The sequence below is a fragment of the Haliotis cracherodii genome, unplaced genomic scaffold (genome assembly GCF_022045235.1).
Source record: "Haliotis cracherodii isolate W230 unplaced genomic scaffold, xgHalCrac1.p SCAF_5, whole genome shotgun sequence".
In the NCBI taxonomy this organism is placed as follows: domain Eukaryota; kingdom Metazoa; phylum Mollusca; class Gastropoda; order Lepetellida; family Haliotidae; genus Haliotis; species Haliotis cracherodii.
The window spans coordinates 56500603-56522189 of record NW_027266308.1 but is presented as its reverse complement, the minus strand read 5'-3'; the positions used below and the strand labels follow the sequence as shown (position 1 = coordinate 56522189).

Here is a 21587-nt window from a genome sequence, read left to right as displayed (position 1 = left end):
TAGTTCTTTTATTGCCAGAATAAATCCAAATGTTACAAGATACATATATAGTCACAGAAAAAACTTCACAATATGCATCTGTGTCTCACACCTTAATTGAGCCTGTATTGCTCTCCTTTCCTAGAACGGCCATTGGTTGATCCAATCAGATCAAGTTTTTTCCCTGTCACGTTTACTCATATAATCATTGACAGAAACTATTCGCTATATTTTAAATTAATGAAATATTTAAGGCTATGTTTACCCGCATCAATCAATTGCATCAATCATAACTATTGCCGACATCAAATGTTAAACCAAGAATGCCATTTTGGTCACCGCATGGTAAATATATCATTTCTGTATTTACAACAGAAGCCATCACAAAATATAACATCACTTTGAAATAATCATGAAGCCATATTAATTACAAGTCTTTGTCTAATAACGATTCAGAAGAATATATATCTCTGAAATATGTTTTGCTGTCTTCTCACTTATATACACAAGGACACAGGTATACAAAAAGAACATGCAGATGATGTATTACAACATTAGAATGTTTTATTCTACAAGCAATGTTTTATTCTATGATAGGCATGAACCTGATTACATCACTAAGCGTCGAGGCTGCTGATTGGATGGTAAAGAGGAGCACCGAGAAATGTTGCTTTACACGTGTCCATCGAGCATCAACGTCCGGGTCAGTAGCGATTTCAAAAAGAAGGTCAACGAGGCCAGGAAAACTACTTCCGGCATAAGCGTCTTTGCTGCTCTCGGCCACAATCAGATGCCTGAGGATTGGATGGAAACAAGATACATTAGCATTATCAGAATAACGTATGTTGAAAAATAAAACTTTCAAATGTAATAAGTATTATAGTATACGCGGTTTTTCTCAGAATCAATAATTGAATAATTGTGCGTAGGCATGGGTGGCTCAGTCGTCTAAGACGCTGCAATTCACTGTGACTTGTCCTTAAGGTATGTGAGATTATGTTTATTGGTTTGATGCTCGGTTTCATCAAAAGGGTTATCTTCCCAGATCATCATTTCAGGGTTTCATTCCACATTAGGCTGGCACTGCATGGTAACTTAAATACTGTGCAGAGCGGTGTTGAACAGAACTCAATCACTAATAATTTTGCAGCACATAAAGTACATCAAGAATGTAAAAGTCCGGAACGAACATAATAACATACTTTCTCGTGGGTCGGCCCGGCAATCCTTCATCGTCCAGAAACGCCTTCTCTAGCAGAAGCAGCTGGTCATTCACAGCACGAGTGGCCAGGGGACTGCAAGTATAGAATTACCAATATCTCACCCTTACCGTCACGAATTCCATACAGAGACATTTAATTACTTGCCTGATGAAATGTCTCGAAACTTTCAGGGCGAGTTTTTATTAACATGGGTCTACCACTTACCTGCATGTGTGGCTGATTCCTATATCTTTGCAAGCATTGATTCCCTCAAAATGTATTGGATTTTCCATTACTTGGTTGCATAGCCTTTAAGTGACGTCGTCTATGGGGTGTTCTGATGGATAAAGACCGTTAACAGAACTACTTACTCAAACTTGTTCAGTGACGATAGTCTTTCTTTGAACCGTTGAGATTCCCCCGTGAAGTTTGATATGGCGTCCTTAAGTTCATCTAACAATAGACAATGACGATATATGATGAGTGCAGGGAAACAAACGAGGAAAAAAGGTTTCATAAGTCAAATCATAAATAACACTGGATTTGAAATTCCATTCATCGGATAATTTTGTGAAGAAAATATTATTTAAATAAGTACACATTTAAATATTTCATTACGAGAACAAATCAAGATTTGATGCACCAAATAGGTTCATTGGTATTTTCATATAGACTTTGAGACTCTTTGATAACAAATAAACATTAATTCAGGATACACGTAACCTGGGGTACCGCAGAATCAGTAAGATCTCTACCATAGTTATCTAAATTGTCCCTGAGTTTGGCCCCATGTTCTGTGTCCAGTGTTCGCCAGTATCTATTGAGGGCCCAGCTGTAGTCGCTGACGTTGAAGGGGATGATGAGGGAGTCGGCAAGAGAGCGTACAAGCTCCGCAGACAACCGAGAGATAGCGCGATGACACTGAGGAGAAATGGAATATTTAATGTCTCTTGATACAGTGAACACACACTATATCACTTGATTCCAGCTAGTATTAACGACAGTTATCAAGACATTATTACACATTCTGACATTTGAAACGCAGTCCCGAAAATTGTCGATATCGCATCATATTGTAATCCCGAAATGAAATGAAAACAAGAATTTAGATCGAATTGTTCCTTCTCTGGTAATTTCAATATATATGTCTCAGACATACATTAATGGTTCCTCATGTTTTCAGAAGAAGATGCATGTTATCAATGGCTGCCTATTTTACATACTGATAAAAAACTCAGATCTCGAGGGATAATCAGTATCGCAGTAAGATTTTGATGATCGTATGTTGTGGGTTTAGAGACACACAATATGAGCAGGAAAGATGCAAGTCCATCTTTGGTGACAATGGACAGGAAGACCCCTTTGCCCAATCCCTACACGAGGTGACACCTTTGATATAGATGACATTACATCTTCAGAAGGAGTGAGTGAGTGAGAATGGTTTTACGCCGCTTTTAGCAATATTCCAGCAATATCACGGCGGGGGACACCAGAAATGGGCTTCACATATTGTACCCATGTCGGGAATCGAACCCGGGTGTTCGGCGTGACGAGCGAACGCTTTAACCCGAGGCTACCCGACCGCCCCTCTTCAGAAGGAGGTGAAATAGATTCATATATGTTTGTGATAGACAGATCTAATCTTATTCTATTGCATAATCGATTAAAGAGCAATTCCTTTGGGGTATCCATGTTAGTATCTACCCAAACAAAAGAAAGAAGAGAACATTTTGAATTGTTTTTCTCACCTCAAAGTTGGGATCGATGAAATGTTTTACTGCGTAGAATGTTTCGTATATGGTGTGGTACAAGGCAAAGAACTGAACCGGACCCTTAGACTGGAAGAGTAAAACCATAAAATGTAAAGTCATTGAAATGTTAGTATAACCATCTTTGGAATAAAAATAATCCCTTATCATTGGTCAGGCATAAATGAACATCATACGCGATATTATCCCCAAGAATATGATATGACTTTGATAAGCATACATAATCCAATGTGAAGCCCAAATCCACGGATGCAATCCCAGTGAGTTGAACCAAGGTTGCATAATCACTTCCAGATCCCATGGAACCAATCCTGAAAACACGTAAGGACGTCATAAATTATCCATCACAAAGTCAATATTCCTTCTCTACATTGCTTTCCATAAGAACCATGTAACATTTTCGTCACTATGAGTGAGTAAGTAAGTGATTATTATGTTGTTACAAGCCCATAAGCAATTTTGCAGCTATTCGCAGCGTCCATCACTTTGAATATACATTGTCAATGCAAATAATAATCAGCCTGGATCATCTACCGAAACAGATTCCATTTGGTGTCAAGAGCACAATAGCTGTGAAATTATATAAATGAACCATTGAAAGTCAGTGATGACACCAGGTGTTTACGTGAAGCTACACTCAGTGCAGTGGGAGGCACGTTGAAGAAAGATGGGAATGTATTTTGAAAACATGATGTGTGCTATAGTTAATCCAGGATAAGTTGAACCAACTCACAAAACGGGTTTGAGACAAGTAGGCGATGCACAGAATATGGGCAAACATATTTGGTTTGTCACAGGTAGAGAGGGTGTACGCATGTCGAGCACGTGCAGGTCATGACGGTGTAATTGACTACGCTCCAGCGAACACACGACTATTACGAGGTCGGTCGCCACTAGAACTGGTTCGCCGTGACAGGACACGCTCATATCCATCGAACTGCTTTTCGCGGACCACCCGCTACCCCTTTCTTCACAACGGTAAGCGCCAGTGGGAGGACCTCATACATAGTCATACGGGGTTAATTGTCGGATAACAGCTTAACTTATCCTCGCCTACCAGTAGGAATACTATTGCTGATGACCGAGAGCACATGATGGAAGGCAAAAATCCTGATTCATAAATGTGAGATGGGGTAATGATGATCAGATTGTTGTCATCCAGTGAAATCAGACCAAGCTTGGGGGTATTTATTGGTTACTCTGGGTTTGATTATTTCGTTCGTATCGCCAAGCCAACAGCAACATAAGGGCAGGTCATGCTCACCTATTCGCGAACACCTGGTATCATCGCTATTTCAAAGTGATTCATAAACATGCTCATGATATAGTCATTGACAGAATTGCACAATCGACTCTGCTTTAAACAGAGATTTCTGATGGTTATGGAAAGGGTTTTGTCGCGTTTATTTCCACAGCCAGCCGTTCAGGTGTTATGTTTCTTACCCAGTCATGGTAGACAGTAGTGCCCCTGTATGTTATCTGCACGACCTGCATACACAGCCAGTCAGTCCTCTTCAAAGTGTAACTTCATTGCTCCAGACCACATATTGTAGGAATGCAAAGACGTCGGTCGTGTTTTAATAATACGTAATGTAAACCTAACAACTACATAGATACACGTCAGTCTACTGATGACAGCTGCACTGCATCAACTCGGGGAAGCATTCATGGTGTATAAACAATGTGATACCTGGGAATGTTCAGATTGTTCCCGTCCTCATCCGCCCATTCCATCTTCAGCAGCCAGTTATCATACAGCGTTGGGTGATCGGTGTCTGTATGGTTCGGATTAGGTACCTGGGCACCAAACAGCAACATCTTATTTACCAAATACCACACGGGCACAGAGACGTCATAGATTACTGACGGATAAATGTGACCACGACGCATCTACATCCGGGCTAAGCTTATCAACCCAAAGCCTCCAAAACACAATGGAGCAACTGTATTGGAATATCTGTATGTATAAATATTGACTCCGGTTCAGAATTGCAAACAAAAGGAAATTGTAGAGGCTGTAAAATTCACAAGGCATGATCTGTTGGTAGAAAGCATTAAAAAGTCGGTGTCAGTGGTAGTTTGGGGAGATTTGTCAGCCATGAAGGAGTTCAGCGGTATATTCATTTGTGTGTCTCGTGAGAATATAATTATTAATTATATAACTATTTCAATGTTCACTGGTCCAATTCGTGTTTGCACTTACAAAAGAAACTCAATGTTTTTGAAAAGCCCGTAAATATCATACAATGTATATCAGATGAGATGCACGCGGCAATAATCTCTTTATAACATAACGTCCTTCTCAGAATAATAAATGTTAAAGACTATTTTCTATCACTGAAGTAACTTCCTGTATGCAGGAGTACAAACTGAATGCTCGAGTGAATTGCCCCATTTATGATATAGTGCCAAATAAGTTATGTACAGAAACACCCACACATCGAGTAACACATATCCAAACGTAAGGCAAACGTTTATTAAGTAAGTAGACATTCCAGGTTATTAAAAGTAGTTCCTCCAAGGTGACCTTATTTGAATATATATCGGAAATTCATCGGATTGGTTTATCGCATCGATAACACTATCCACAGTACGATAAAACATTAATAAAGAATATTTGAAAACATCATGCCTTTAACAAATCATTAAAAACTGCATTGTGGGCTTCTACACTGAATAACATGACTATCTGTACACGCGACAATATGGTAGACGTCTAACCTTCTTGGCAGCTTCATATACAGCGTGGTACATCAGCGGAGTCGCACTAGCACGTAGAGAATAGTTTCCTGGAACATGCAGATTGTACACAGACCACGTAGAAGATGAGTATACTTGGACGAACATATATCCTAACGTTGAACTATCCGATCTGGTCCAAACAATGTTAGTTTACGCAGATATATGAGTAATAAATATGAGTGTGATATTATATCTGCTTCAATATATATATATATATATATATATATATATATATATATATATATATATATATATATATATATATATATATATATATATATATATATATATATATACTCTGCAAAAGAAGAAACGCAAACGTATTAAAATCGTAAATATTCTGACAGAATGTTGCCGACATCCATACAAAATTAATACCAAAAATGAATTGATCATTTCTGCATGGGCTGGGATTGATTTGCGTGTAATGAATGAGGTACAGAAGAAATTTGGTGAAAAGAGAGAACAATAGCAAAAACACAACCACGTCAGAGCCTGGCGTCGAAACAAACCAACATGACATGCACGTGCAACATCACTCGTTGGGCTATAAAAGCGTTGGGTTTCATTTAACATGCCATCACAACCTTACAGCAAGTGAACAGCGAAAACATGCCACCACTGACGGAAGCCCATCGCAACAACGAAATCGATGTACGCCAATTTTGAATAATCGATCACCATCTGTTGGTTATTTATTTGATCTATAAAACATACATCAAAAATCACTCTTGCGTTTCTTTGTTTTTGCAGAGTACATATTAAAGAAAGAAACCAATAAATCAATAAACCACGAATTGACAACCCATTTACTTTAACGTCGAATGGCATCTACACTTTTTCTTCTGCATGGGGATAAAACGAAGGATATTGGTAATCCTGGTAATATTTAGAAGTTGTCAAGCATGTTCGAGGAAACAGTTAAGTTAAAGTTGTGTCAGAATGTACAGAGTGATGAATGAGGTATACCTACCTGTAACAACCGTGTCGAGGTTGATATACGCCACAGCCCTTTCCCTCAAAGCTTTGCGATATTCCTGAAAATTATAAACAATTCTATCTTGATAAGGTATGACTTGACTTTTTTATCCAAATTGTGCGAGTGCCAGGGGCAGGTCATACTTCCCCTTTTCGCGAAACCTGGTGTCATCACTGATTATCAATGATCCATTCATGTAATCTGTATCACTATTTGGCATTGTACACCCAAAGCAATATGTTTCGTTAGATAATCGGGACTGGTTGTACATCTGTCTTTGACGTTTTGAATTGGTTTGGTCTGGCGTCAAAACGCAACAAAGATAATCCGAAAAATGCGGTCTTCCCAAATGTGTACTTAATGAAAAAAAGATTTTAGTCTTGATTGACAATGCATCTTTCTAAATGAGCGTGTAAATATTGCAAATTAATCATAGACAGTTTTAACAAATAAAACGATATCTGGTGCCCTAAGTATCATGGCTTTAAGCGTGATAGTGTACGTGGATTAGGTAGATATATAAATAGTATGTAGTTACTTCGTTTTCTTCATATTATTTTACATCTATATAAGTAAAAGCGACAAATCCCTTTTCATAATCATAAAAATGACTGCGAAAAAACTATATCATAAGCCTGTATTCAAGGCCTCAGGAAAGCTTTCACAAAGTTTTATAGTAGGCATGTGGAGGACATTTCGAAATTTGATGCTTCACTGACAAACATTATGCCCCATGCAGTTCCTTATTTTGACTTGTACAATATGTTCCCGTGTTTTTTTCCGATGGACAAATGACTTACCTTTGCATGTGTTAGTGACAAGTGCCACCGGTGGGGCAGGATACACTCACCTTTTCGCGAACACCTGGTATCATCACTATTTGATAGGGATTTATAAGCGCATGCTCGTGATACAGTCCGAATCATATAATCGACTCTGCCTTCAACAGCGATTTCTTATGAATATTGATAGGGTTTTGTCGCTTTTATTTCCTCAGCCAGCCGTTCAGGTGCTATGTTTCTTACCCAGATATGGTAGATACTAGTGTCCATGTGTATTATGTGCACGACCTGCATACATAGTTAGTCAGTCCTCCTCAAAGAGTAACTTCATTGCTCCAGACCACATATTGTTGGAATGCAAAGACGTTTGTCGTGTTTTCATACTACATTATGTAAACCTTACAACTACACAGATACATGTCAGTCTACTGATGACAGCTGCACTGCATCAACTCGGGGAAGCATTCTTTGTGTATAAACATTGTTATATCTGGGAACACCTATTTATAAACGTATGCTCATGATATGGTGGGAGTCGTATAATCGACTTAGAAATTTCTTTTGAATATGAAGAGGGTTTTGTGGCTTTTATTTATGAATTACTATCAAATAGTGATTATCCAGGTGTTCGCGAAAAGGTGAGCGTATCCTGTCGCACCGATGGCTTCCGCCACAAACACATGCAAAGGCAAGGCAAGTCAATAGGACAATTTGTAATAAATCGGGTGTCTAAACGATACTGATATTACTGTAATTTTAATAACCATTGTTGTGGGTATGTGGTTGAAGAAATCATTAGTGAACCTATAAACAACCTAAGAAGAGTTAAAACGTTTGAAAACGTATCAGGTATTTTACGGTCGGCGCCTAAAAACTCACTTCTGCCCATTCATTGGAACCGATGAGCGCATACTCCTCCGCTGCCCAGCTACAGAACAGAACAGATCTCCGGGGCCGCCATATACCTGTTGTCATTGACGGCATTAAGAATTAATTTAGTTGACCTTACTCATACAATGTAAGGACGATAAGCATGTCAACATGGTAACTTTTTTCCAAGAACTCTGCTGCAATATATGTATACACCAAGAACATTCTTAAGCACCAGTATTTTCCATTTGTACCGAACTTCAAAATTTCGTTTAGATATATATACATTGATTTATGTTGATAAATGTCTAAGTAACCATGGCTACCTGTTGAAACGTTGGTATATGTTCTTCCAGATGGCAGTAAGGATTGAGTCATATCATATGATGTGAAAAAGCAGAGGAAGGAATTGAAATAGTAGTCAAATAACTATTGGCATGGAATAGTTACAGAACTTTTCAATATGAGCATGTGAGAAATAAGCATTAAAGATTACGGTATCTACTATAGGAATGAATAGGTTTTGGTTGTATTCAAAATAATCTCACCAAAACATTATTGGTCGTCACAGATACTTTCATGAACTATTTGTTCTTAATATGACCTTTTACACTTCGGTCATTCGAGAAAGTCACAACCATGAAAAATGAATAAATAAACAAGACTACTGACCAGCCTTCGCCATGTTTCCCATTACTCGTGCAACCTCCATCATGACGGCCGAGCCACTCCCCGGATCTGTAGCCCCGTATACCCAGGCGTCTCGGTGATTTCCAATGAGAACGTACCGATCTAAATAAACAAAAACAATAACAAAACCATTTCCATAATCATTGTACGATCATAAGCACGTGTTTAGGAATCACAATGTCAGTGATGTTACCAGTTGTTCGCGAAAAGGTGCCAAATTGTACCACCCGCCACAAACACAAGTGTTCACTGGAACACATGGTACAAGTCAAAATAGTAATTTGCATTGAACACTTTATGCCAGCTGGAAACGTCAAATAGATACGTAAAACTTTGAATTTTAATAAGTATGGTATAAACATTATCAGTCATGAACAATGGCAGACAAATAACCTTTTTTACTTTGGAGTTCTGACATGTTTTAACATATGTTTGTAATGATTTTATGTTCATTTCCTAAAATAATCAGCTTGGGTCAAAAACGTAATCATGTTCAAATATTAGAAACACTCTTCATAAAAACCTCCAAAATAAGTCTTTGGGGCACATTTTATTCTTACCTATACACTTAGGGTTGACATAAGTCCCAAACATACATTTGTTGAAATGAACCAAGCCTAGTTCTCATCTATATAACTTTATCATCCAAAACTGGCTCCCACAGGAGATATCGCTTGGATTAGATCAAGCGATATCTACCCTGTAGATATCGCTGCAATGAAATTACATCACAATGCTTTGCAGACCATTGTGACGTCACTGGTTACCATGACGTCACAATCAAAGGACATCACTAATGGTTCTGCTACTGAAGCTGTTAGCTGTACTTTTTACACTGAAGACACTGCTAATTACTGTCTACAAATTGAAAAAGTTGGAAGAATGATGTTGAATGATAAATAAAATCTCACCCTCGTGTCTTTTGATATCAAATATATCAACACTCGTTGATAAAAGTGGCAAAAATCCTCGGCAAGCCTCGGAATTTTTCCACTTTTATCAACTCGTGTTGATATATTTGATATCAAAAGACACTCGAGTGAGATTCTCTATATATCTGAAATTATATATTTTGAAATTATGAAAATACTGAGGGCCAAAAATGGCCATTGTCCTTCTTCGATCTTTCCATTTCAAATTTTCTATGCTATTGACGAACTGTATACATGTATTGTGTATATCTAAAGTTATTTACCTCGTTCAATAGCGCCTTCGATAGTGCCGATCACATTGTGAACTGTTTTTATCACATTCGTCGTGGAGATGTTGATTTGAATCTTCCTGAAACATTACATTTATTAATGTATGGATACATATATGGATTGATGAATGAATTAATAACACATGGATACAGAAAAACCGATTTACATATTTGTTTAATTACCATATATGGTTGTGAACATATCAATTCATCAACATAAGTATTTCTAACTTAAAAAACCTCGAAATGATAATTCTTAACATGTGTCAATAGTTTGTGTACAAACAATACAGTTCGATAAATCTTCTAGTGACACATGTTACATAGTATCTTATACAACATACCATCCTGTTGACCTCAGCTCCGGCCCGAGTCTGTATGTAATGTTGATCCCTCCTCGCCAGTCAGGGGGAACCTCCGGGCCGCCCATCTCCCTGATAAACAGCGATACACGGTCAAAATAACCTGAGATTTTGAGCAACCGGTGTTTTAGTGGAACAGTTTTCTGCTGACCAAACATCATAGGCTGTCTGAAGTTACTGGCATCTCATGCACAGTATCACGTGGCAGATATTTTGTTCAATATAAGTGGAGAATGTAAGTTAGGTACCACACAAGAAAAAAAATCATTTCTCCTCAAAATTAAATTCTTTTATCGAATCAGGTCCTAAAAATGTAACACTGTTAATTGTCTGAATGCATTTAAAGATCGATGCTTCATCTCTCCTCTCAAGGATGCTTTGGTGTTTGAGTGAATGGGTGAGTTTGGTTAAAGCCGAATTAAACAGAACATCAGTTATACTACGGTGTGTCATTTACGACGTTAGAGAAACCCATGAACACAGGTTTAGTGCTTCTTCTTTTTTAGACTGTGAATTATTGCATTTATGACCAGATGTAACTGGTACACGAAACACAAATGTTTGGTTAAGTGAAGCAGTCTATCGTGATCTCGAATCTGACTTCCGTGGGCAATCTTCTAACGGTAACCCTAAATAGCAACATACTCCTTTGACATGCAATCCTTAGAGACAAGACACGTGTTTAGAAGGATGAAGTGAACCATTCCACGAAACATTTTTTGAAATCTTAGATAATTAAACTTTTTAATTTTTGGAAAAACAATTCAAATTACATGGCTGTACTCTTGCAAGTTTATATGTGATAGACATTTGATGAATATGGTTATAGAATATGCATTACGTACGAGAGGATTTTCTCAGCAATGCCATATCCTATTGGGTGGGCTGGAATCCTGGGAAGCTTTACCTTTGGAGAGTCTTCAGAATATCTGTAGGCCGACTCTAGAACACATCACCACATGATGCTGTCATACTTTAACAGTAGCTGTAGACATATGTAATGCACGTTTGGTATAGACGCTGGACACCATTCTGCAGAACATATAAGACCATTTTCTCACCAACACTTTTCTCAAATACTTGTCAAAACCAATTAAAATAATTAATTCGTGGCCATACAACATTGTTATTTACAGCTTAATAATTACCTAGTTGGGAAATTGTTTGGTATTCCTATGGGATATTTGATAATTACTTGTAGCAGGGTATCCTGGAGTTAGGGGGTCTCCATTGTCTTCATAGATTGTCCCCCTCTGTGCACCGGAGGGAGGCAGGAACGAGCTGTCTGGGTACACCCCCGTGCCACTCTGTGTGTAGTCCTTGGGGTCTGAATAGATGATGACGCCAGTCGCCCCGTGATCGGCAGCTATTTCAACCTACAATGTGAGTGAGTATGGTTTTATGCCGCTCACAACAATATTCCAGTAATATCACGGTACACGTTGTGCCCATGTTGGGATTCGAAGACTGGCCTTCGGCATGACCCCTAAACGAGTAACGTTAGAAGCATCGCTCTATTTTCTACAATGTCAGTCAGAATTATATTATCAAAATTACAGGTGAATAGTCATTACAAGCTTATGGCTTTGTAAGTATATTCCGCTCTTATCACCATTTGAGGTGTAGTCGGTTGTGTAAGTCTTTGCAATTCGCTGTGAAGAGTTACAATCCTTACAGGATGCGCTGATCTTTGATTCAAATCCCAGATTCGCCCTGATTATGATCCTTGATCTGTCAACACCACATCCTTGCTCGTGGGTTTCATTAAAGTGGTATCCGTCTACGACGCAATCCATTTTACCCCATAGGGGATTCTAGGAAAGAATAGGTTCCCTGACAACTTATGCTGATCGCAATAGGCGACCACAGGAACTGGTGGTAAGATTCAGTGACATAGTTGATTGCGTGTCATAGTGTTCACAATATCGATCACTGGTCATGGATTGGCTGTCACAGATTATTTACAGGCCGCCGTCATTTAGCTTAAGTTTCTTCCATCATGAAGGTGTCAGGTGGTGCCATGACGTGAATACAGTTCCTGGCAGCGTTAAACTACAGAACTACAAAACTCGCAACACATCCTTAAAACAGTTATATATTTATAGATTTCCCCATACTCTCATCACGCCACGTCCGATCTGCTAAAGCACAATGAAATAATATATCTCTATGAGTGACAAGACATAGTTTTTATATGACGACTAACTCTAGCATTGAGTTTAAAACGTTCCAACAAGAAAAAATTACATTTTACTTAATGATTTAATTGTTGAAGTACTGAATGAAAGTTAAAACATATATACTTACCAAGCTTCCTCTAAAGATCTTGCCATATTTGGCAATGACAATCTTGCCTGTGACATTAATATTTGTGTGATTCTTCAGCCAGTTGTAATCCTCCACCCGCCCGTAGTTCACATACACCATATCCCCCTTCACAGGGAAAATAAGAAAATAGGTTTTATGACAAAAACACCACAGAACCATGTTGATATTTTTATGATTATGCCAATGGTTTTGTCTCTTTTTTATTTACAAACTGGTCTGTTTGGAAAAAGCGAACAAACACAAGTTTATTTGAAAAACGCTATACTACTCAAAGTTTGCTAAGGATCACCTCTTTAAAAGGTAATACGTCAAACTATGATGAAATAGCCAAGGACAATGTTGCGCGAAGACATGTTTAGTGAACAAATGTCCGTTGTCGTGTGCAAACAATGCATGAAACAACATGTGACCAATAATTACCCATCCAAATGAGAGCATCTGACCAAACCGGACTAGTAAACAAATTACGAAAACAAATTCAATGTCCAATATCTCTCAGTATCGCGTATGTGATCCACGTACGGAAGGACATGGAGTTGTTAGAGGCTGATGATCTGCAGCTCGTTACACGTGTGTTCGATCGGGTTGAGGTCAATAGTTTCCTGTTCTAAGTAGGTATCAACGACCCTGGCGCGATGAAGCTGTGCGTTTTCGTCCGTGAGGAAGAAGTCCTGTCCGACTGTACCAGTGTACGGTCTCGCCTACACATCCGGAATATCATACCTGTGTCATCATGATTGAGCCCCTCCATAACGGTCATGTTCGGCTACGTTGGATACCTCAAATCTTTCTACGACGCTCGGTGAAGTCCAGGCAGTATTTTGATTTATCAGTGAAAAGTACTGGAGTTCAGGTGTTGATTCTTAGCAAACTTTGAGTAGTATATTTATGTTGCAAATATATATGATCGTTATGAGTGAGGTGTTCATCAATTGAAGGGTGATTTAACACTTGTCAGACCCCTAAAAGCATAATTTTGCATCTTTTCACTTGAAAGGAAAGTCACACTAACAATGTATGTTAAAACTGTCAACACCAGCCTAGGTCAGCCACGTTGTAAATTTAATGAAGCCCAATGACCTAAATTGGGCGCTGAAGTACGAAGGTCTGGTGTTGTTAAAGGAATGTTACCCATACACCACTGAAATAAGTGTTAGTGTACTCTTGTATAAGAAAATGTTTTCACTGAATATTGTACAAGTAAACATCGTAACAATCCCATATAACCGGTGTTATATCCGAGAAACTTACTTTCTTAATGTATGTTACTGTTAATTCTGTGACTCACGAATGAATGAGTTCAGTCAGCGAATTCTTCACAAACCCTCTTTTGATACCGTATTGTCAAAATCAAATTTGAGTATCTTCATTGTACCCTTGACAGCGTTTATACCGGACAAATTAAATTTACCAACAACTGCAGCAATAACATCAGACCGTTATAAATCATCTTTATAACCCGTGTTGTAATACCGTCATGTCAATGTCAAATGTTAAATAAGTTTGACATTTATTATACCAGAAGAAACTATTTTGGTTTCAAGAATGACACACGAATAAATGCAAGGCTGCTACGTTCATCGTCACAAACCGCCATCTCTAAGCCAACAAACATGTACTAAATACTTTCACATGTTACCCATTGTTACAAAAGACTACATGTATAACGAAATCGAATATAGGTAAAGTCGGTTGTAACGAATGCATAATTTCTTTTAGACAATGTTAGATCTAAGATCGCTTTGTGGAACGAGTTCCAGTGAAAAGTTACTTTTGGATATACCGAACTGTTTTTGCTCCTGACATTCGTTATATCCGTATTGGACTGTCAATATGACACCCTTACCCATACCCGCGTGTTGTTCGTATATAACGAACTAGTCGCCTGTTATAAGTTTTTGGATGACAGTGGGCGTTCAATATGGGGGAAAATATACCTTTAAAGTAAAGATTTTACTGTTTTTGGTTCGATCAAGAAGTTAGTAAGTAACTTATTTTTGAAGTGTTTACAAAAACATTGTTTGATACCTTGCAACAATCATGGCAGTCATCAATAAATGACATTTCAATGCTACTATATATTATAAACATTTTGAAACTCTCAAACGCTTATTATCTTTAAACATTGCTGGTCCGTATGAGACGGTGGAGTAATACCTACGCATGTGTATACACATATACAAAGGATTGCCCTAAGTTGAAAATGAAATTCATATTCTATCTGTCTGTGATCATTACACAAAGTAGTATAGTATCTAACTAAAAGAGACAAAACCCTTTCCATATTCATCAGAAATCTCTGCCAAAATCAGAGTCGATTGTACGAGTTTATCATGACAATGCGTTTATGAATCAGTATCATAGGCACGTTATAAGAGACGTCCACTTAAATTAGTAGTCTCTCTGTCGATCGTATGTCTACAGATATTCCTGATTCATTGATCCAACCTGTATGAGGCCTGCTGGGGAGTAAGCATTGTACGGCGGCAACGCAGTAGGGTCATCTTCTCCAGTCAAGTTGGCTTCCCTTAGAGGAGACTCGTAAACAACACCCCCGACGTCGTCAAGGACGCGCACCACGTTAGGATTGTTGGCGTCGGGGAAGGACAGAAGAACGTCATACGGCGTTAGCTTGACGTCATCAAAACCCCACTCCTCCCATTTAGCCTTGGTCCATTTAGCAAGGTCAAGGCTGTTTTCTGACCCCGCCACGTGAGGTTTCGATGTTATGTGTCTGTGGAAAAGACGATCAAATGTTTCGTCAGCTTCTCATTTGCTGTTTAATGAAGATCTTTAACCTGAAAGTGTTTTGTAACAGAATGTTGCCTGTATAATTGAGCCTTCAGTCCAGCCGTTTCACAACGAAAATTAGGCTGTGGTAAAAACAAGAAATTGTGTAAAACAAGAAAAACAAGGATTGGGGTTGATATATCTTGATGAGTGATCAATGTTACTTTTTTCAAGATGGCCGCCAACAAGGTTGAAAAGAAATTACCAAATGTCTACCAGTACAGTTGTTTCATGGTTTGACACATTTTCTTATCATTAAAATTATATTTGCCCCGGAATATGATCTTCAATACCTATGATCTACAGTTATCTAACAATCAGCAATGATATTGTTTAAGAAAGGTTAACATAAAAAGTGTTAACTTTATAACCATTCATCACATTTGAAAAACGTCATGTGATACGTAAGGAATATTACATAATTGTGTGTGTGTGTAACGCTGATTTTACGAAACTAGTAACATTTGATATTACCAATATTTATCAAACATGTATTTGGGTTCCTGTCAACTGTTATCTATTATGTAGCGGTACTCGCTTCAATCAGCCTATGACCGCCTCCGTGGTCTAGTGGTAGAGCGTCCGCACGGAGAGCAGAAGGTCCGGGGTTCGATCCCCGACAGCGTCATACCAAAAGACGTTAAAAGATGGTACTTGTTGTTACCCTGTCAGGCGCTCGGCATTAAGGGGCTAAAACAAGGACTGGTCGGCTCGGAGTATACTGTGTCTGAGTGGGGTATTCATGTTAAACTGCGGCATGGTATCTCAGTGAGCTAGCACTATAAATCGGCATCAGTCCGGACTAGTACAAGCAGCCACACACACACACACGTACATGCATGTCGCTATATAAGTGCAATAATTTTGGACGCGACGTTAAACCCCATTTCACCTCATCTTTCACCTGAATATATAAAGCGTAAACGCCAGGGAACATTCAGCCTCGGTTATCTGCCGAAACAAATTCCATTGGGCATTAAAAAGCAACATAGCAGTGAAATTCAGTGATGACATCGGGTGTAAATGGCAAGTACCGTATTCGACGTAATAGGCGCCCAGGACGCTCTCAAAATTAGAAATAGAATAATATTTTGGTGGAAAAAACAGAGTGGAAAGATACATTTCGTGGTTTATGCTGACAGACTGAAATGTTTATATGCGACAGATATATTTTTCCAGAATTTAATTGCCCATAATTAAGAATGCATATAACACACGAGTGCGTATTATACGCGAATTAAGAGGTCTTGTGTACATTGATCAATCGGAAGGGGTGCTAAATGGGATTGTTCACAAGTCAATATATGAGCAAAAATCGCCGGGGCGCTTATTACGTCGAATACGGTATATCCTGCACAGCCGGTAGCACCGTAACGTCCACTGTGTGTATATAAAATGCCCAACTTGTGTACGGACGACCGCGAGCAGGATGTGCCGCTTGGAGGATATGCTTGTTTTGTGCTTGGACTCCGATCACCTCCTTCTGAACTGGACATTCCGCTCATCCTTGTGATTGTGTTCTGCTAATTGTGAGTTTGTCATTGTATTGTTTCAATGTTAAGTTTTTGATGTTTTCCTTCATTTCCCCTTAAAACTATTTCCCTGGACATAGCACAGTATCACAGTGTCACAATGCCACAGTATCATTGACGTATTTGCAGAGACAAAGCATGTAAAGGGATGTGGAGTGAAAGGGTTTAACTGTACCTGTCTTTACATCTGAATGTATTCGGAGGACCCTGAGATAACCTTCGCGTGTGTTCGTATCCTAAATTCGCCTGTCGTAGTTTGTTAATAGCAAAAACATGTTCCTGGGTTTCAACAAATGTCAAGTATCTATTATCCCTCATCACTTTGGGCTGTCCTCCCGAAACAAGCTAACACGCCGTGATATGCATATGACTGAATTAATATCCGAAGCGGCCATCAACAAAAACCTTCTTCCACAATCACTTTTATCAGGCTCTACTTAAACCCAGTAATTATAACAATTCCTTATGAATTAAGATCTACTCAAACCCAGTCCTAGCTATTCCTTATGACACATACGTAACGGTTTCGAATATTTCAATCTCCATTGAAATTTGAAAAACTAGGCTTTTATTCGAACCAAAAGTATATAAAAGTAAGGGACTACTTACTTAAGGAATCCTTCAATGTTTCTATTACTAATTTCATTCATCAGTCGCGCTGTTATCCCAGGGTCGCCATCTTTAATAATGGAGTCGGGTATGCCAGGAAGGAAAGTTCCGTTCTTTGCCACCTTTGTGGGCGGGTCCTCCGCGGGACAGAAGGCGAAGCGTCCTAGAAGGATCCCCACACAGACGCCCACCACGGTGGTGACGATACCATAAAACAACAGAGGCCTCCTAAGATTCCGTCTGACCATGCGGTCACCATCAGGAGCGATGAATTGCAGCATGGACATCGCCCTAGTTCATAGACATTACATTTTTAATGTAAAATGTCAGAATGGAAATGTCAACACATTGTATTTTAATTACGCCATACATGTCACATCACACCTCTTCCCATTGTACTCACAATAAAGTGGGTTATATAAACAGTATTCGGTGCCCATGGCAAGGATTCGTTCAAATACAAAATCTGATATTCCCTCTCTGTTTCAATCTAACAGCTATAGAAAAACTTGATTGTTAATAATGCAGAATTTGGCCAAACATAATTGAACAAAATATTCCTCTATAGTTTGCACATACACTCTTCAAACATAGTAGTATGTAGTTCATTGAACCTGACTACACAAAAATTCCGGTATATAAATTGGATATATGTTATTTGAAAATGTTGGTGGCCTGGTATTCGACAAACGGTTTGTCAAATCGCAGCCATTGTCGATTTGCAATGTCTTAAACGGCATTGTTTTCACACTTGTTCAGAAATGTCATGGAGAAAAAACAGTAAAGCAAAATGCACGTGCAAGTTATGGCATTCGTAATTCGTGGTAGTGGCTATAAAGAGGCAAGCATAAGCCAATAATTTGTCAATTAATTGTCAACATTTTTCAAGTTCGAAATTACTGAGACTCAGCGCTGCCGATCGAACATCGCCATAGGACGTATCCAAAGAGGGGATTCGCAGTCTTCTGTTGCACGCCACTTCAACGTTCCACCACAGCACTATTTGACCGCCTTTGTGACAGATACACAAGTTCAATTCCACTGCAGACCGTCAGGGAACCGGCCGATCAAGAGTTACCACCCCTGCACAGGATCGCCACAGCTACGGATACAACAGGACGCATCCCTGGTTTGAGGAGGTTATCGTCCCTGTATTGCAACAAATCCATCGACTGCGACGATGGCGTTAGTGCCATACCTTACAACCTTGGAATTTGAGAAACTGGAGACGTGTGGTTTCATAGAAGACAACGTGTTTATCGTCGTCGAAATTAGCGTTTTGCCCCACATTGTGAACGTGAATTCGACAAATTCGGTGGCGGTAGTGTCATGGTGTGGGGGCCATATCCTACACCACGAGATCTGACTTGGCAGTGGTTCTCGGAAATTTGACAGTACATCGCTACATGAATCACCTTCTTCCAATGATTGATCGCCAGAGGGAGCTGTTTCAAAAGGACAACGCCCCACCGCGCACAGCTCGTGTCACGGTAGACTTTCTTCATAATGCCAACATCTTGTTCTGGTCGTCGAAACCTCCAGATCTCAACCAAATCGAATACCTCTGGGATGAACTCGATCGACGTGTACGTCAACGTCAGAACACGTCGCAGACACTCCCACAACTAGCCAACGCTTTACAAGCAGAATGACACAGAATTCCGCAGGACAGACTTCGTACACTTATCCAGTCAGTGCCGAGGAGATGCAGAGCCGTGATTGCTGCCCGGGGCAGTCACACGAGATGCTGAGTTGAGCGCAAGCTGGTGGCCTTATGTGACATGACAATGAACAGTTTTCAATGCCTTTGTACAACGACAACATGTGACTATCGAGATCCAAAATCTCATATTTGTATCTATGATATTAAATTAAATGTATCGACTTTATTAGGTACAATAAATTTACTAAAAATCTACCTGTGCGTTTCTTCTTTTGAAGAGTGTATACTACTCAAATACTACTTCTTATCATGTCCTTAATTTCCTTTGAGAAGTATAGGGTATTTTTATTTTAAAAGAGGGACTATGTTCTTCGGCCTGGTGCCCATTTTCAATCTCCGACTAGATATTGTAAGTCCATAAGCCAACTGTGTCTTCTTTCGTGCTGGGTGTGGAATCAAGACGCTTGGTAACTTGGGTATTCAGTAACTACTGGATTTATTTGTTATTTGATATACGTAATAATTTTGAACGACTCTCTAGGTCTGCCAAGTGTCCCGATCATATTACCTTTTAAAATGATTTGTAAACGGAAGGAAACTTCAAATATATTCGAAAATGCTAGTCACGTACCTTCCGAACTACGCGCTCGTATGTTCCTCAACCTCTACAGAGTGGCCCAGTTTTTACTCCTATTGTTCGTAGTACATTTATTTATGATCATTTATGGCCTCTGTGGTGGCAACCCGCGTGGGTGAGTGAACGGGGGTTAGTGATGTCGGCCACGTGGTTAGTGCATGGATGACATACAGGACAGGTGAGGGTGACAGGGGACGATATTTCTACAAAAGTTTGACAAGTAGTTTACAGTTATATACATAAATAGGGACATTTATTATAAGTTAATATGAACGGATTCAAGCGCCCGAGGCCAGGCAATGTTCTGTACCCTGTATAATTGATGTTGTTATGTAAACATTTGTTTTCCTTTCTAGACTATACGTAGACGTTGAGGACTGGTAAGATCACCTTTGTTTGCACTGATATACATCCTTTCTGTATTTCCGATATTTTAATAACCATTATTGGTTGTTGTCTTTAAGAATTGTATTCGAGTGTTATCGCTTTGTGAACATCTGGAAGGACATCAACTAGTGGAACCAAATAGAATACCTCGAGAAATACAAGTTAATCATCTTCAATCCTTGTGCTTGGAAAGTACAATCAACTTTCATGCACCATGTAGAGTACCACTTCACCAAAAAGTGAGAGTGGTGGATATAACGCCGCTTCTTTCACTATTTCTGTAAAACTGTAACACATCGATCACAGAAAATAATACATTTAATTTGCAAAGGACGTTTTGTGTCTACAACATAACATGTAAAGGTGGTTATGTGACTCTGCAGGTCACTTTGACCCGTTAAGGTATGCAGTTCCAAGAACTATCAAGTTTCCGATTAAAACTGTGCTTCTCGTTAAACCAAAATGGTAAGGGGCATTGACTTCCGGAAACTGTCAAGCCAGAAGGAGCGTACTTAACCACTGGCGCGTAGTGACCAATATGTACATGTACTTTACAGATCTTATGAATGTGACGACCGCCTCCGTGGTCTAGTGGTAGAACGTCCGCCCGGAGAGCGGAAGGTCTGGGGTTCGATCCCCGGCCGCGTCATACCAAAAAACGTTAAAAGATGGTACTTGTTGTTACCCTGTCTGGCGCTCGGCATTAAGGGCTAAAACAAGGACTGGTCGGCTCGGAGTCAGTATACTATGTCTGAGTGGGGTATTCATGTTAAACTGCGGCATGGTATCTCATTGAGCTAGCACTATAGTTCGGCATCAGTCCGGACTAGTACAAGCAGCCACACAAACACATGCACGTCGCTATATAAGTGCAATAATCTTGGACGCGACGTTAAACCCCATTTCACCTCACCTATGAATGTGACTTACGGGGCTCATTGGTTGGCACCATGTATATATTAACTCTGTAAAGTTTGGATTCGAACCTACTGCGGATCCTGATACAGCTAAGCGTCGAAAACCGAACTGCGGAGAATGGATCAGCAGTTTCCACTGATCTCTAAG

General features: G+C 39.3%; 1 protein-coding gene across 1 annotated transcript; it reads right to left on the bottom strand.

The window, feature by feature from the left end:
• Positions 1-562: 562 nt before the first annotated feature.
• Positions 563-18122, bottom strand: LOC139443212 (N-acetylated-alpha-linked acidic dipeptidase 2-like). The gene is made up of 18 exons (XM_071224184.1): positions 17836-18122; positions 15353-15638; positions 12884-13009; positions 11772-11952; positions 11422-11518; positions 10559-10648; positions 10209-10294; positions 8996-9115; positions 8333-8418; positions 6666-6729; positions 5672-5739; positions 4641-4747; positions 3171-3261; positions 2930-3019; positions 1937-2102; positions 1553-1634; positions 1182-1274; positions 563-773 (listed from the first exon to the last, which is right to left on the bottom strand). The coding sequence occupies exons 1-18, from the start codon at positions 18120-18122 to the stop codon at positions 563-565; spliced, it is 2331 nt and encodes a 776-aa protein (XP_071080285.1).
• Positions 18123-21587: the final 3465 nt, after the last annotated feature.

Bases quoted from the DNA above. Each gene is read 5' to 3' on its own strand.
- LOC139443212 (XM_071224184.1), bottom strand. From the start codon at position 18,122: ATGTCCATGCTGCAATTCATCGCTCCTGATGGTGACCGCATGGTCAGA. The intron at 11,953-12,883 runs GTAAGTATATAT...CTCACATTGTAG, and splicing joins AGATCTTTAGAGGAAGCTTG to GTTGAAATAGCTGCCGATCA. The intron at 5,740-6,665 runs GTAGGTATACCT...TGCATGTTCCAG, and splicing joins CCTCGACACGGTTGTTACAG to GAAACTATTCTCTACGTGCT.